At 44.1% G+C, this 16370-nt stretch overlaps 2 protein-coding genes across 3 annotated transcripts; both read right to left on the bottom strand.

The window, feature by feature from the left end:
• Positions 1-1655: 1655 nt before the first annotated feature.
• On the bottom strand, positions 1656-9636 carry carhsp1 (calcium regulated heat stable protein 1). 2 transcript variants are annotated; one of them, XM_062448320.1, is made up of 4 exons: positions 9422-9636; positions 4095-4362; positions 3792-3914; positions 1656-2689 (listed from the first exon to the last, which is right to left on the bottom strand). In XM_062448320.1, the coding sequence occupies exons 2-4, from the start codon at positions 4298-4300 to the stop codon at positions 2527-2529; spliced, it is 492 nt and encodes a 163-aa protein (XP_062304304.1). In that variant the 5' UTR covers positions 4301-4362; positions 9422-9636; the 3' UTR covers positions 1656-2526. The 2 variants fall into 2 exon arrangements, with proteins under 2 accessions (XP_062304304.1, XP_062304312.1); XM_062448328.1 differs by lacking the exon at positions 9422-9636 and adding an exon at positions 5733-5869.
• Positions 9637-11072: 1436 nt separating this feature from the next.
• Positions 11073-15073, bottom strand: nat15 (N-acetyltransferase 15 (GCN5-related, putative)). The gene is made up of 5 exons (XM_062478663.1): positions 15068-15073; positions 14780-14876; positions 14412-14646; positions 13552-13716; positions 11073-13264 (listed from the first exon to the last, which is right to left on the bottom strand). Exons 1-4 carry the CDS (start codon positions 15071-15073, stop codon positions 13560-13562), a joined length of 495 nt encoding a protein of 164 aa, XP_062334647.1. The 3' UTR covers positions 11073-13264; positions 13552-13559.
• Between the last annotated feature and the right edge of the window lie 1297 nt (positions 15074-16370).

Raw genomic sequence — 16370 nt, 5'->3', positions numbered from 1 at the left:
CCCAAAATAAACACACCAGCATCCTGTACGTCAGTCACCGGAAGTATGTTTACCCCATCTGTCGCACCACACCCCAGGTAACCCAGGTTACCACCCACAGAGTGCTCGCCCCTGCCCCGCCCATCCTGGAGTACCAGGGGCCTGGGATTCAGGAGCAGCCAGGACTACTGACCAAGTAAAAAGTTATTCTCCCTTCATCCTCCTCCATTTTTATTTCTTCCTCCCTTACCCTTCTCCTCCCCCCCCCTCTCCCCCCCTCACTGCTCTTCAAAGCGTTGACAAGTCACCTCAAAACACATGAGCAAAGGGGAGAAGACTCTCTGGCGCTATCGTTGCCTCAAGCTGTCTGGTTCTGTTTGTGTGTGTGTGTGTGTGTGTGTGTGTGTGTGTGTGTGTGTGTGTGTGTGTGTGTGTGTGTGTGTGTGTGTGTGTGTGTGTGTGTGTGTGTGTGTGTGTGTGTGTGTGTGTGACTATGTGTATGTCAGGCCAACTCAGTGAAGTTGACAGCATCAAAGACCATGCAGGAGACAAGCTGCCATTTGAGGTGTAGAGTTGAGACTGATTTAAGTTTGTGAAGGAACCTTTAAAGATGTCATCCCTTTGAAAGTGCAGGGCACAAAATATTGTTAAGGTGTGTGTCAGCACTCACACACAGACACACACACACACACAGCTGCCAACTGCTTGACAGACACCTTAGTTTTGCTTTTGTTAGCCACCTATGCTACAGTTTGTTAGTGGATACTGCCAGCTAACTGAAAAGACAGAGACTCGTGTTACCCAGCAGTTTATAAGTACGAGACAAGATAGGTGCTGTTGCCACATCGACTGCAGAATTATTGCCTCATCAATTAAATATTAAATAAATCTATTTTCAACTACGGTAGCCTAGTAAGGCCCTTGGCGTAATCTCCAAGATGTGGTCAGAATGCCATGCTGTATGCAGACACTGGCCAGGGGCACCCAGTTAGGGTGGGCTCCTCTAATTCTGGTAACAGTCATAACCACGTGTGTGAAAAACGTAATAAGCCTACTGAACTAACTGCCGAGTTTGGTGACAACTCCACTCCATGTATATGCCACAACTTTCCAAAAGCGGAGTTCAGAGAGCGGGAGAGACCACTGCTTGGAGCATGTCCCTGACCTCAAGCCAACCTCCGCCCCTCTAGGGACTCCAAGCCAAATGCTCTATTTTTTACACTTTCATGGTCGACGTGTGGTCTGGCAGCGAGATGTACGGTCAAATACATAGGCTTGTGAACACCTCCCAGTGAAGACGTTAGCTAACCAACGGACATCCACAGTCAACGTTTACGTTTTAGACCTGTTGAAAACGCCTTCGATTTATGTGTGCATAGTTCCACCTGGTGGAGAAAAGTGGTACTGTGTGTGACAGAGTGGAGGTACAGAACCCAGTTCCATCCTGCTGCTACGGTGAATTAAACCTGTCATTCCCAAATCAAACCAGACGTAGGCAGCACACACACAGAATTTCAAGAGACCATGGTATAGCTATGTCATCTCGGTTAATGTCATGTAATAACAAGACACTCATTCAAGATGACTAAATAAACAGCCATTAGAAGGTTTTAAACAAAAGATAACAGTAATGTCAAGTTATTTATATTCAACAGAAAGACGAGCTCTATACAATGGACTGATGCAGATTTTTTATTTACTTCAATTTAACATGATACACAAGCAAAATGGAGGCGCATAATTAGGCAAGTTGGCAGGTTCACCCAGACTTCAGTTCCAAATTGACCTCATGCTGAAGTTACAAAGAGCAGGAATTATTCATTTTAGTTGTTGTATTATACATACCATAAATCCGTAATTGAAGGCACTCGTGTCTAAAAGTACAGGACAGTAGCAATGACGTGTCTTGTGGCATTTCCTCGACCAAACTGGGTAGCAGAGTTGTTGGGACATCTAAAAGCAGCTCACTTTTTATTTGAGAAAAGCACTCTATCATAGCCCTCATTCAAAACAAACATATTTTAAACCCATCAATCATAGTCGCTTCACAATGAGTCACTCCAAACAAAAACTTAATTTTTTTAATGAGCTTGGCATGATAAACTTCAAAACAACATTCTATAGTTTTTAATTCACACCCACCGTTTCACCCTCTGAATAAGAAAAATGACCCATTTGCCTGCAAAAATAATCAAATAAAAACCTTTCACCCCCTACCCTCATGTCGACTACACACTCTGGGTGTGTCAATACTCTGGATTGGCCTCCTCTTCTCTCCTTCAGCTTAAAGAAATATTACTAGATTACTTAACAGGGATTTACTTTGTTGATTGGCCCTCCGCTAGAAGAATACCCTGACAGGATGTGTATTGGTGCACCAGAGAACTCTGTGAGAGCAGGGACAACAAGGGTATCGAGACAGGAAGGGTGCCTGTATAATGATGAGAAGAGATAGGGGAGGCCAGTCATCTTAGCATAGCAGCCCACCCCAAACAAATGACCGACCGCCCCCCCTTCCTCCAGCTTCTACGGTGGGTCTTCCCAGGCTCAAGCGCTGACCACAGAGCCTCCCCAGGTCTCATGCTTGGATCCTGGCTTGAGGTGGATGATGGTCACATCCACTGCCTGGACCTTATCACATTTGGGAGGGAGGGAGCAGATCTTGTAGCTGACCTCGTCACCTTCCACGGGAACGTACTCCCCATCGATACTGGGAGCAGGAGGGGAGGAATGAGGGAGGAATGGGGGAGGGTGGAGGATGTAGAAAAGGGTGGGAGTCACAGGAAGAGAATAGAAGAAGAACAAAATAACAGGGAGTTAGAGGAGACAGAATAAGAAAGGGGAAGAGAAGGAAAACATGTATGACATTCATGCAAGATGACTCAGCAACTTTTACATTTCAGTTGAAAGGTACTTTTTATCTCTTCCTTATACTCATCTGAAAGATTGGTTTGTTTGTTAAGATTTTTTATTTTTTATTTTCCTCAACATTTGAGTGTTGCTCACGTGGCTCAACGCTGCCCTTAACCTTGACTAACACCTGTTTTGTTGGTATGATAGTGAAAATAAACTTTTAACAGAAAGCTAAGGCAGACAGTCATACAAACTATGCATTTCTCATTCGCGTTCTCCTTCTCTCACTCGCTCTCTTCCCCTCGCAGTCTCTCTCCCCCCCTTCTGCCTCTCTCCCTCACACACAAACACAGCAGAGAATAATACAGACTGCACGAATCACTAATAGGTTTGTCTGAAATGGGTTTGTCTTGGCTGTGAATACCCTGTGAGTGTGTTCACTTCAACATGTACTGTGTTCCATCCAGAAGAGAGCTGTTATCAGACCTATTGAAGGTCATCTGATATGCTCCTCTTCACTCACTCCTACACAAGCCTCTAAGGCCTTCATTGTCCTGTGTGTGTGTGTGTGTGTGTGTGTGTGTGATACGGAAATGATTCTAAGGAGTACCATGTGTGTGGGAGATGGATCAATTAGACTACATGTGGGTGGACATAATGAGAGAATAGGTGGTTGGTAGGTTTCGTGTGATTGTATGAGGGAATGACTCCTCAGTTGCAGTGTGGGTAGGTGTGTGTAGGGGGACATGGTGTGATGTGGTCCTTATTTTGTTTCTCTTTGGAGGCAATATGTGCGTTTTATATTTACAACATACACGAGTGAATTATGGCCATAGCCTTTTCATGTGATAGACTTCCTTTTCTTCTCCCTCTAGTTCCCTTCTTTACACATTGAAATGTATTCACTAGCTCCAGCCTTTTAAACAAATATATATATATATATATATATAAACACTCACTCGGAGATATGCACAAAGATGTCATTGCCTCCGTCGGAAGGTGTTATGAAACCGTGTCCTCTGGAGCGGGAGAAACACTTACACACACCAGTGAAGGAAGGGCCCTCTGCTGCACGGGCCGACCTGCGCACACACACACACACACACCGACAAACAGACAGAGGGGAGAGGGCCAGATAGTAAGAAAGGGACAGGTCGGAAAGGACAGACAAGGGCACATCAAGATTTCAATGAGAACAATTACGTTTCTCCATATTGGAGATCTTCCAAACACTGTGTGTGCATGTGTGTAAGTGTACCCACGCTGAGAAGGTCCTGTTGCGCCTGGTCGGGAGCGGGCTGGGTATTAGGTAGCCCCTCATGGGCGAGGGCGAGCGATCCCTGTTCTGACAGGCAGGCAGGCGCAGGGACCCTGGGGACACCGGGGAGATGGGAGACCGCGGGGGGCTAGAGGGTAAGGGCGGGGTCATAGGACGGGGCGCCTTCATGGTTGTCGCCTCAGAGGACATTTCAGAACAAGGATAATAAGTGTTGTCGTGGAGGGCAGGATCACCGTGACAACCGTAAGCACCTGAAGGGAAAGGAGGACAGGTGATGACAGGTGATTGATTGATTGATGGGTCAGTCCCCAAAAACTCCAGATTCAAGATTCAATGATAGAAACGACGTGAAATGCACATTCATCTGCGTTTTGAGTTGACATAAAAATTTACAATGCACAACTTGGTACTGAGGATTTCAATTAGTAAGTAATGAGAATGTGGTTTGTATGGTAGTGTGGGGTGTGAGGGTTGGCTAACTTATGGTGGCAGTGTGTCTCTGCAGTAGTTGTGGGCTTCAGCCCTGGTTTTACAGCAGAAGGTTAAAATGACCTCAACACTTTACAAAAGACAGGGCACAGGGACGAGACGGATTTCATGACAACAGAGAAAATAATGAATGGTAGAGAGGAAGAGACACAAGAGCCAGACACATCCTCCTCTTTCCAGACTGAAATGCATTGTTTTATGGCTATCAAATTATGACATGAAAGAAAACCCTCTCTTTGAACGACGAGGGCCACTTTACAGACCCACTTTGGGGGTTTCTGTGTTAACAAATCAAATAAGCAGCAGGCCCCCTATATATGTGCAGGGAGTCCTAACTCAATAACACCATCTGATGCCATCAGAGGACGCCTGGAACTGGAGTAGACAGTCACTGCTACAGGGCTGCGTTTAACACTCAGTCAAGAACATCTTGTTATCCAATTGGAGAGTGTAGACACATGGGGCGAGATGAAGAACAACCCACGGCCATAGAGAAGGAGACTGCGCCAATGCTGCCTGCCTGCTCGACCAGGCTAGAAACCTCCCTATGAAGCCTGCTACACCAGGCTAGGCTGTGATGGAGGTCTCCAATTCAGAGAGAGAGTACTAGAACCCATCCCTGAATCCTGAACCAACAACCTAGGAATATAAAACGGCACCACATCCATGCTGTCAGATCCAGGTACATTCTAGAATATCCCAGGCTCTCACCCTACACCAATGTCTGTGTGCCAGTGTCCACGCACAAAGACGAACAAAAAGGCTGGATTAAGCTTTCATTAGACAGAAAGCTATTGAAAACGCCATGTTAGATACAATTTGTTGTTTTGTTTGGAGACAAAGATGGAGAGGAGAATGAGGGGAGCAAAAAGGCAGTCTGGATGAACCTGTGCGACTGGCAGGATTGCAAAAACTGAAAAAACAAGAAAACAAGTGAACTAAATTTGCAGATTGTCCTCTCTCTCTCTCTCACTCTCTCACACACTGCCAAGCAGGATCTTTGGTGCAGATCAGCTGTGGTTTCTTGTGGAATTTTCCATCAGTGTTCTTTGACCACTATCCAACCCAGACAACATGCTGACACACACTTGGAGAGAAAAAGTCTCCTGGGTAAGACAGGAAGTTCTCTCACCTCATACGTTGTTGGGTTTTGAACTAGAAAAGTCTTCTAGGTCTACTGCTTATCAATTACCTTTCTATGAGTATAATCTAAATTTAAGATTATTCTCATCTAAATTATTGATTCTTCCCAGTGCCTGGTAAACAGTAAAGATGGTGGCCGAGTGGACTGTCCTTGTGCGCTGAGGCAGCACTGAACAGTCGGGAGGGGGGGGGGGGGGGGGAGGAGTTAAAAGTGAGAGAGAATGAGAGGGAGTGCGAGTGAGAGATGGAGGCCTGGCTGAGGCACTCAGGTTGAAGTCAGTCAAGCTTACAGAGAACAGGAACAAAAGGACCTTGTGAGGAACTGAAACTTTATTGGCAGTTACAGACACTCCAGTTGAACTACATATGCATGCTCAACCACACATCAACACAGACTGACATACAGACACACATGCACGCGTGTAGGTTGAGTTGAGCAGCCAGTTGAGTTTCATCAATGGAAAAGAAGGGAGTGGCGAAAGAGTGTTTGTATGGGGGGGGAGGGGGAGGGCAGACAGACAAACAGGAAAGATTAAAAGGGAGGTGGTGCTATAAGGAAGGGGACTGAGGTTTCATTATTTAAAACGACATGTTGCGGTATGGTATCCAGCTGGCGATGGTATCCAGGTGTCACTTCCTGCTTCCTGTGTTCCATTGTCTCAGTCAGTGCAGGGCATGGAAATCTCCCAGCCTCCTCCAGCTCTTCCTTACTCTGGAACCACCCAGGAGAGAGTCAAGAAGCTCCCAGACTGACAAAGGTTCCGTTTAGCGTATCCCTAAACAGGATCTAGAGAGGGAAAGCTGATATGACACGCTTTTCCTTCATAGCCCAACACCCGTAGTTAAATTATTCTACAGCATGCCAACTATCCCTGTGAGGGAGAACTTCAAAGAGACGCAGGACGATGAAGGAGGGTCGGGAGGACAGCGCAAAGGAAGGACAGAATATGCAAAGGACAGGAAGAGAATAATAATAATGTATTCAGTTAATAGACACTTTGATTCAAAATGACATCAGGGGGGGATTTGAATTAGCAACCTCTTGATCTTCAGTCAAATGTTCTACTACTGAGCTATATTTATCCCCTAAAAGCAGTAAGGGAGAGAGGTGTGATGAGACAGAACCGGTCTGTTTATGCTTTAGCTCAGATGTTCTGTGTTGAGGAGGGTAGACTGGATGCAAAACTTTCAGATAGACGAGAACTGCAACCAGAAGCCATCTACACCAACCCACCCCCGCCCCGACACACACATGCCTACCTTCCCCCACCCTTCCCCCACCCCACATCCGCCCATCCCCCCTATACACATTCAAACACGACTGAGTGCTCTTTTTAAAAGACTTGTGCGGTTAGAAAGCTGATTTACCCTACTTTACGGCAACTACACCCTGGGGCCAATGGACACATACATGGTTTAGAGAAAGACTTTATTCATCCTCTAGAGGACACTGCACCATCAAACCCCCACAACATACTGCAACAAGTGTTCCCAGCTCGATAGAGAGACATATATATATGTTTCTAGAGATATATGACTCATTCTGTTGCCCCTGGTTCCGGTTGTGGAGTTTTAGCTACAGATCATTCATGCACAGGCTGCTTTCAGTCAAGTTAAAGAAGCCTTTCTGACTTCTAAACACTGATTTGTAAGCCAAGTGACGTGTATGGCAGGAATAATCATTAGTGTGAAATCCATTCAAACTAAATGTCATCCTGTGTTGACACCCACATAAACCACAGCAGAGAACAGGCTTGTGCCTCTCTGTCTTACCCCTTTGCCTGTGTGGTTGAGTCAGTGGAACTACCTGATCTCTAAACTAGTCCCACATGGTCCATTCACATCAGTTAGTCAGCAATGCAAGTTAAAATTAGGTTATAATTCAGACCATAACACAACCATATTAGGATTGTGGTCCATGTGCCAGCAAAGCGGCATCTCCTACCTGCTCCCAGCTTCTACCCTGATTGATCAAATTCCATGATACCCCTGCCCACCTGTAAATGTTCTTCCAGAAAGTACCAATGCCATGATATTTAAGCTCAAGCACAATTCATATGAATTGCTGTCTGAGAAACCAATGTTTGTTGTTTTAAAGAAAGAAAAAAAGAAAGAAAAAGTATAAAGGCAAATAGAATGTTGTAGTTTAGGACACTTTCTACAAGCCTATTGGTCAACTGAGCAGCAGAAGGTATGTGAAAGCAGACATGTAGTTAAGATAGCCACTACATATTTTCCATGGTAGCAGTTCACCCAGACGTACTTCCCTCCCCTGACCTCATGCAGCCACGATAAGATGGAATTTCCCCCCTTTGCACTTGTCTCACATGAACCAACAAGCCCTGCGCAAACATCCAAAAGATACCAAATCGACCGTTGAAAAATTGCCATAATATCCCTATCCCCAGTGTTAACAGTGACCCCTTATCACAGTATGTATCCCATTTGTTCATATTATTCAACCCTTCCCTCCCTACATGCCAGCCTTTCTCCCTCCCTCACTGACTTCTGCCAGTACACTGCAAGGACCATAAAACTGATCTGGTTGCACAACAATAGTACAAGCCCTCAGAGCAAGGCCTTGAAATCTGCACACTTTAAGGCCATAAATCTGAGGCAATACAGCAACCATTATCTGGAGTTATCCATACATGAGTATAACCTTGTGCATTTCCTTACTATCGGATTCTAATTTAAATTCAAACTATTAACATTTAGACAATCAACTTTCTTTCGATTTGTGTTTGGAATCTATCCAAGCTAGGAGGGCCCTCGTGTGATGCAGGCATAACATGCAAAACAAGTCTTGACCACCATTGTTATACTGGCAGGAACAATAATGGGTGGGGATGGTCACCCCACCGATTGCCTGATTACTAACCCTGACTGTAGCTGAGCAGAGGATGCCAGTGCACCAGTTGATTTGCAATCCTGGATGTTTTAATCACAATACAACAGAGTCCATTTTAGAAAATGTGCCTATCAAGAACAACTATATCCTGTCCCTTGTATGTGTGTCAAAGGTAGCCCTCTGATAATAGCCTCTCACACAAAGCTTTTGATCCACAGATGCAGACATGGATGAACGAGTCGACATAGCTTACTCATTCTCCTGGCCACCACGCACACACCCAGGGCATCAGATCATGTTTTCTGAGTAAACCAATAACAGCTCAGATGCCGATTCCAATCTTACAACCGCCAAAGTTTATTTCCTTCAAGATATTTCTGTCTATTCCACTGTTTAGTCAATACTGGAATATCAAGATGCCATGTTATAATTAGAACAGAGATAGATTAACAACCCACTGAAACTAGTCTAACTAGGCATCTGGGTATGCAACGAGAGGCATAGGTTGAGAATGCTGTTGAGATAGTGTATCTGCATTGAAAGTGTACCAGAGCTTTCAAAAGCCATTTCTTGTTCAATAATAAGACTATGAAGCTCAAACAATAGGACCTGAATAATAAGAGCCGAAGAACGAAAATACTACAGTAACTAGGGGAACTCATTGTTTCAATCAAGTCCTCCCCTTTTCAGTCAAAAACAACCGTAAACAAAACCTCATATGTATAATAATTAACTGTAGGATACACACTGAGTACAATCATCCCCTTTGCATTGTTTTTACCTCGCAACTGGTGTTTGTAAAAGCTTAAGTGCCCCGCATCACTCACCTTTTCCGAACTTTGCAGAGGCAAATTTCCTTCGATTCGAGTTTTGAATTTGAGGACAAACTGCTACTACTTCTTAAATAATTGTTTTCAGGACCAGTAAACAGACAGAAAATGATGTGCGATGACCAGAACAATCAAAAACGTGTTTCTGACTTCTTCTGCGAGCGCCAATATGGGGGTTCTCTTTAGAGTGCTGACATCATATAGTAGCCTAGGTTTATTGGTCCTCTTTACCGTAACTCTCCAGAAAGAGCAGTCTTCAGAAAATGTGGTCCCCTCAGACAAACTAACGTCAATTGATCAAGTTAAACAAAATATTCAAAAGTTAATTATATCAATCAAGATGCAGGACGCACATGTTTGTGCATTAATGACAAAGCTAAATGAATTCAAAGTCGCCCCAACAAGCTATCCTATAAAAATATAGAATATTGTTTACCTCAATCTGATACACAAACACTTTGCGTAGGCTGTTAAAAGAGCGCGACAATACATTTTTCAATAAATATATTAGTAGTTCGTAGATAATTACGAGAATGTATCAAAATTACGTTTTTTGAAAGACTTCCCAATGAGTTGACTTTAGTGACAAATTTAAACAACAAACATGTAGTCGTTTACATTTCAATACTTTAACAAGGGATTAGAACAAAAATTAATTGATTTAGCCTATCCTGTCTACACACTCCTAAAGCGACCTTTGCGAAAAAAAGTATGAATTCCCGTAGAAAATGAACGTAATGTGTCTGTCCCATTCCTATTTACAGCCAACCATTTGAACCCCTGCAGCCTCTCCCACAAACAATCAAAGTGACGTAAATTAAGTGGTTCAGGCTTTTGTAGGACTCATCTGGCTTTGGGGTGACATTGGGTCTCTGGGACCTACTGAGACAGCACACAGGAACTTCAGGTGCTGTCCTAATGGCTTGCCAATGTTAGGGTTATAAGGGTTAGGGCTCGAACATTTGCTGAACAATATGACAAGCCATTAGAACAGCGACCCCTGGTCACACCTTTCGAGATGTCACCGATTTCGGTACAACACACCGGTACAGCCAACCGGACATTGCGGCTCAGGCTGCAGCCAGTAATTAACAGTTCAGTCCAGAATAAACATAGATGGAAGAGGGCATATTAATAGGCCACATTAGGATTGGCCATTTTCAGTTACATTACCCGAGATGTGTTGTGTCAACACATCTGCAGATTGGAGCATATTCGGACAGAATACCACCAAATAGCGTAAATAACTAATTGGCAGCAAAAATAGCCTATATTTAACCCTCGTGCTGCCTTCGGGTCACATGACCCAAAGGTTCATAACGAACCATCGTTGTGTTTACCCAATTTTACCCAATACAAAAACAAATAAAAATAATTTTCTTTTAACCTTCGCAATGTGGGGGGTCTGAGACAGCCCAACGGTTAAAAGAAAATGCTTCACTTTGTTTTTGTATGCGGTAAAGTTGTCGCAATACGACGGTGGGTCACAATGACTGATGGGTCAGAACGACCCGAAGATAACACAAGGGTTAAGGGACGGATTTACCCAAGCCTGAATTATAATGGCCCAGTGTGACCAACAGCAACAGACCTACCAACCAATCATTAATGATTTTTCTTTTTAAAAGTCTGTGATTTAATCCAATAAGGCAAGTTATATCCAGGTGATTTCACTGCTTTTCAGATTCTAAGAGTCCCAAGAGCAGTGCCCATTGGTGCAATAGTGTCAGTTGGCAGTGAATGCATTTCTGTGTTTCTCACAAGATTCATGGCTCCATCGCTTAATGGAGCTCAACATGGAGGCAAACATGGTTATATTTATTTGTCATGAACTGCTCATTCAAACAACTTCAAGGTCGACACTGCTCGTCCTTGGGTCCAGAGCAATACACCTGGCGGGATTCAATTTCACACGATACCCGGTTCTCAAGATAATCGAGTCACAGACACACACAGACTCCGGCCTTCATAGTTAGATTCACACCTTTGCCACCTCCAGTGATTCGTTCTCGACAATTTATGGCACAGGCGAACGCGGACTTCACAGACTGTAACTGTTTGGATTTGGTGAAGGTGGCAGGCTTTCACAGGACTTCACAAGCTGTAACTGTTGGTATTTAGTGAAGGTGTCAGGCTTTCACAGGGCTGAAAATCCGGTGTTTCATGCAGTGTCCTATCCTCGTCTTACTTCGTCTTACTTACTAAAAGACAGCAGTTAGAAAACAAAAAAAATCATGTAAAGGAAACAGTTGAAAAGGTATAATCACAAACATTACTTTAAAATCCCCTCATATCATGACCCACTGAGAAAATTACATAGTATTTTCATGTACATTACCTACATCCAAGTGAACACAATGTGTACCTCTCAAATGACACATTTAAATGCCAGTTAATGCACAGCAGTTGGCCCATATTTGGCTGTATTTAAATTAGGGCGTTTTCTAAACCACACTCATTGCAGACTTTGCCCTCAACCTTAAGACAACCATAGGAATACTTCTCTTTACCTACAGTAATCCTACCAGATGCATAAGTTACAATAACCAATCAATCCATGATCACCTTCTGAACTATTATTAGTTCAGAAGTTATTGTTATTTAGTGTTCTTCAGTTGGGATTCTGGTAACATGGAGGGTATTCAAATTGTTACGCTGACACAGCCCTACCATACCTGATCGTGGGCCTTCCTATTCACAATCATTAAGCCCTTGATTATTTGATTCCACTAACCAATCAAATGTAGCAGTATAAACATTTGGATCAGGTGTGTAGGTACTGGGTCTGGGACAAACACCCTGCAAGTCTTCACAAACAGGCACAGAATAGACAGTATGGACTGACAAGAGAGACGGACTAAGAGACCTTCCGGCATTTACCTCACTGCTTCAATTTTACATTCATTATTCCAAGAACACTTCCCAATTCCATTCAGAAACATTACATTTACTCCACAGAGCTGTGAATTGTAGAAACAATAATGGCATGTATCAGAACCAAGGCTGTGGGTTGCATTATAAAACAATCTCACAGGGATGATGGTTGAGGATGAAAGGGGTGAAAGCTGCCACAGAACACAGATCCAGGAGCAGCCTATCCCCTTAGACTTTAACCTGCCCCACAATTAGACTGGAGACCAGGTTGACCACAGACCAGTGTTTAGAGACACCTTTAAAAAACAGTCATACTTTTCATGTGCATACACACTCACAATCTTTATAACACACACACACACACACAAACACACATGCACCCACATACACACAGGGCATTCATCTAGTAATGGGACATCACCTACCATTATCTTTTTGAAATTCTATTATAAACAGGCATACATAAAAATCTAATCTCAACTATATTAAAAATCTGGACAAACCAAACTCTGGTTCTCTACATTAGCAGCAAAATTACAGACATGAAATAGACTGCAGGGTTGGGGTCAATTCCATTTCATTTCAGAGCATAAACTGGAATAAACATAAGCTCCCCATTTAACTTAGACTTTTATAATAAGACTTTTGACAAACAGCTCTTTCCAATTTTAGCTTGGTGAGTGGAAATGGAATTGACTTAAACCCTGGTAGACATTTTAGTCTACACAGAAGGGCAAAGGGGCCAACTACTGACAGCTTTTACACACATATATATATATATATATGTGTGGATTTATATTAAGAGTATATATGAAATGTACAGCTATAATACATAGTTGGTGGTTGAACAGGGTAGGAAGAGAGGCAGGGTTTGAACCCTTAGTCTTTGCAGGGATAAGAGTGAGTGATGGTGGTCCTGTGTGCACAGGGGAAGACTAGTGTGAAACATCATACTGCACTGCATGCCTGAAACAGAAGGAGGAGAGAGTTAGATACCTACTTAATAATAGACTAACCAATCAAGACAGACTGAGAAACACAAACACGCTCGCACACACACAAACACACACACACGCCTCCTACAGAGTACACTCAAACAAATCCCTCTCAACAGTGAGTAAAATAATCCTTGAGGCAAACAAGATTAGATCAACCAAAAGCACGCACAAGTGCGTGGGCGTCACATCGCAGACACACTCCAGCGCACACAAACACAGGCACACACCTTCCCTCCCACACGCATCCGCTCTCACCTGGTGTGTCACATGGTTCTGCTGTACTGTATGCCGGTCTTGGAGGCGATGTTGGACCAGGGCAGCAGGCTGCGCAGCAGGGACTGGGCCTGGCGGTACAGCCTCTGGGGAATAGAGCAAGGGCTCAGGCTGGCCAGGGCTGAACCAATGTGCTGGATGTAGTCAGTGGGACAGAGTCAAGGACCACACAGCTGACATAGCGGACAGTCAGTACACTGGGTCGAGCCAATCTTACTTTGAACACGGGTCATGCAAACATCACATTTACATTTAGTCATTTAGCAGACGCTCTTAACCAGAGCGACTTACAGTAAGTACAGGGACATTCTCCCCGAGGCAAGTAGGGTGAAGTGCCTTGCCCAAGGACACAACGTCAGTTTGCACAGCCGGGAATCGAACCAGCAACCTTCGGATTACTAGCTGGTATTACCTGATCCCGCTGCCCGGACAGCGGGAGAGGAGCGCACCAACCGCTTGCTGCTTAATCGGCACAGCTCACCCTTCAAAAGCCAGCTCACAGTATTGGGGGAGGTCGACATCCCCTGGTCGTGGGAAACTACAGTAGGTGACAGCCGGCCCTCCGGCATCTAAACTTTGAGTCCCCTAACATCTGTTTTTCTGTTTGCCGTCAGACCCTGTAAAACTGTGGAGCTGCTGGGCGGAGCCAAACCATTCCTCCAAAGGAGGAAGCGGTTGGACTACTTTAGACTGTAATAAACACATGATAGGGCTTACCTTCACCTGTGGGCTGTGTTTTGTTTGCTCAATTAAGTGTGGAATACCCCGGACTGACTCAGTGGTTGCCACAGTTGCCACAACACACACACACACACACACACACAGACAGACTAAAAGGATATAATATAGTCCAGGGCGGATGTCCTCCATTTATATAGAGCACATATGTGAATCCATCTTTGAGCACGCCGCGTATGGAGTAGTAGTAGGGTAGGTAGTGGTGTTGCCGAAAGTCCCTGTTTTCATAGAAATGGATGGCAGTGTTGTTGGTGGTCAGCACATGTAAGTAGATGGCCTTACAGTGATCCTGAGCCATGGTGGAAATGTGCTCCTTCAAACTGTCCAGCAGTAGGGAGCCTGGGGAGCAGAGAGGGGATGAGAGAGGGAGGGGAAGAGATAAAGAGAGAGAGGTGTACTGAGTCAAATATATGTAAAAGATGAGACTATATTGATGAACAGTGTGTGGATGTGTGACAGAGTTTTTCCATACCTATCCCATGTTTTCTGAATTCCTTGACCACTCCCAGGCTGAGAATGTAGGCGACCTGAGTGTCTACAGGGAAACTGGAGGCCAGGATGTCTCCATCCTAAGACAGAGTCAGTATGGTAATAACACTTCCATTCAACAAGGAAATTAGGTAATAAATCCTGTGTTTTTCACTGTGGAATGAGAGTCTTTGTTTAAAGTGTGAATGACCTTAAAAATGTTTTATTTCCACAACATGTCAAAAAGAAAAAAATAAGCATATGGACAATATGATGACGCCGACAATCATACTTGCATTAAGCTAACCTTCACATGAGTATAGTTATATTTGTACTCTAATACCGACCAGTACCTATAGCCGTATAATTGATTTGACATTTTGTCCCTACATTAAACGGTTTCTCCAAGAGCCTATTCAACTTAATGATGAACACATAACCTGTGCAGTCTCTCCCAAAATGTGAGCACTTAACCCTTCCATTATGGCACTTAGGGATCCGGAGAGACTGTTAATGTGAGCTTTAAAGTTCTAATGTTCATGCGCCACTGGACCAGCCTCAGGGAGAGGCTTCCAGGAACAACCCCCCTAATCGAGACACGGATTGGTTTCCATAAAGTAAATATGGTTATTCAATACAAATACATTACAGTGGCATTAGTAGCCACAACACACAGCAGCATAAACACACACGCCTGGGTGTACCATTTCATAACAACGAGGGAGCTGATGTTAGATATGGATAGCCTCATTACTCATCTAACTTCATCTACCTTTCTCAACCCTTTCCTTCTTGACCATCTCATTTCAAGATTCATCTCTTTTTTTTTATTGGGGGTGGGGGTTGGGCTGGGGAGGGGGGGGAAAGGGGGTCTTTGCCATACTTCCACCATACTGTATATTCCCTTAACCCTCGTGCTGCTTTCGGGTCACATGACCCAAAGGTTCATAACGAACCATCGTTGTGTTTACCCAATTTTACCCAATACAAAAACAAATAAAAATAATTTTCTTTTAACCTTCGCAATGTGGGGGGTCTGAGACAGCCCAACGGTTAAAAGAAAATGCTTCACTTTGTTTTTGTAGGCGGTAAAGTTGTCGCAATACGACGGTGGGTCACAATGACTGATGGGTCAGAATGACCCGAAGATAACACAAGGGTTAAATCAGGTTCAGTCCACTCATATCATTCTGCCCTCACTCCCCTGTTCTGCACAGCACTCTCTCCCACCAAGCAGTCCTCTACTTCACTCCTCTCCTCTCTCTCCTATCATGCCTCCTCCATGCTGTCTCCCCATTCCTCTACGGTTCTTCCCCCTCTCTCCACCTCCCATCATGGAAACTAAATCAGCCAAGGACATCTGGAGCTCCTGTCTAATTTGGATCCAACTAAAAACAGCATCTGGAATGGCAGTGTTCCATTTACAATATGGCATTGGGGATAGACTGCACAGTTAAAGCGAAAGTATGAACCTAGACAAATGTACCTAATACCACACTAATACAACATATGTTCATTCTCTCACACACGCACAATGCAGTCTATGTAAATAGCACAAAGAATCAGCACTTCCCACTGATGGTTGAAAATACACC

Source organism: Osmerus eperlanus, chromosome 2, assembly GCF_963692335.1.
Source record: "Osmerus eperlanus chromosome 2, fOsmEpe2.1, whole genome shotgun sequence".
In the NCBI taxonomy this organism is placed as follows: domain Eukaryota; kingdom Metazoa; phylum Chordata; class Actinopteri; order Osmeriformes; family Osmeridae; genus Osmerus; species Osmerus eperlanus.
Note: the sequence above shows the minus strand (reverse complement) of the source record. Positions and strands in the feature narration are given on the sequence as shown.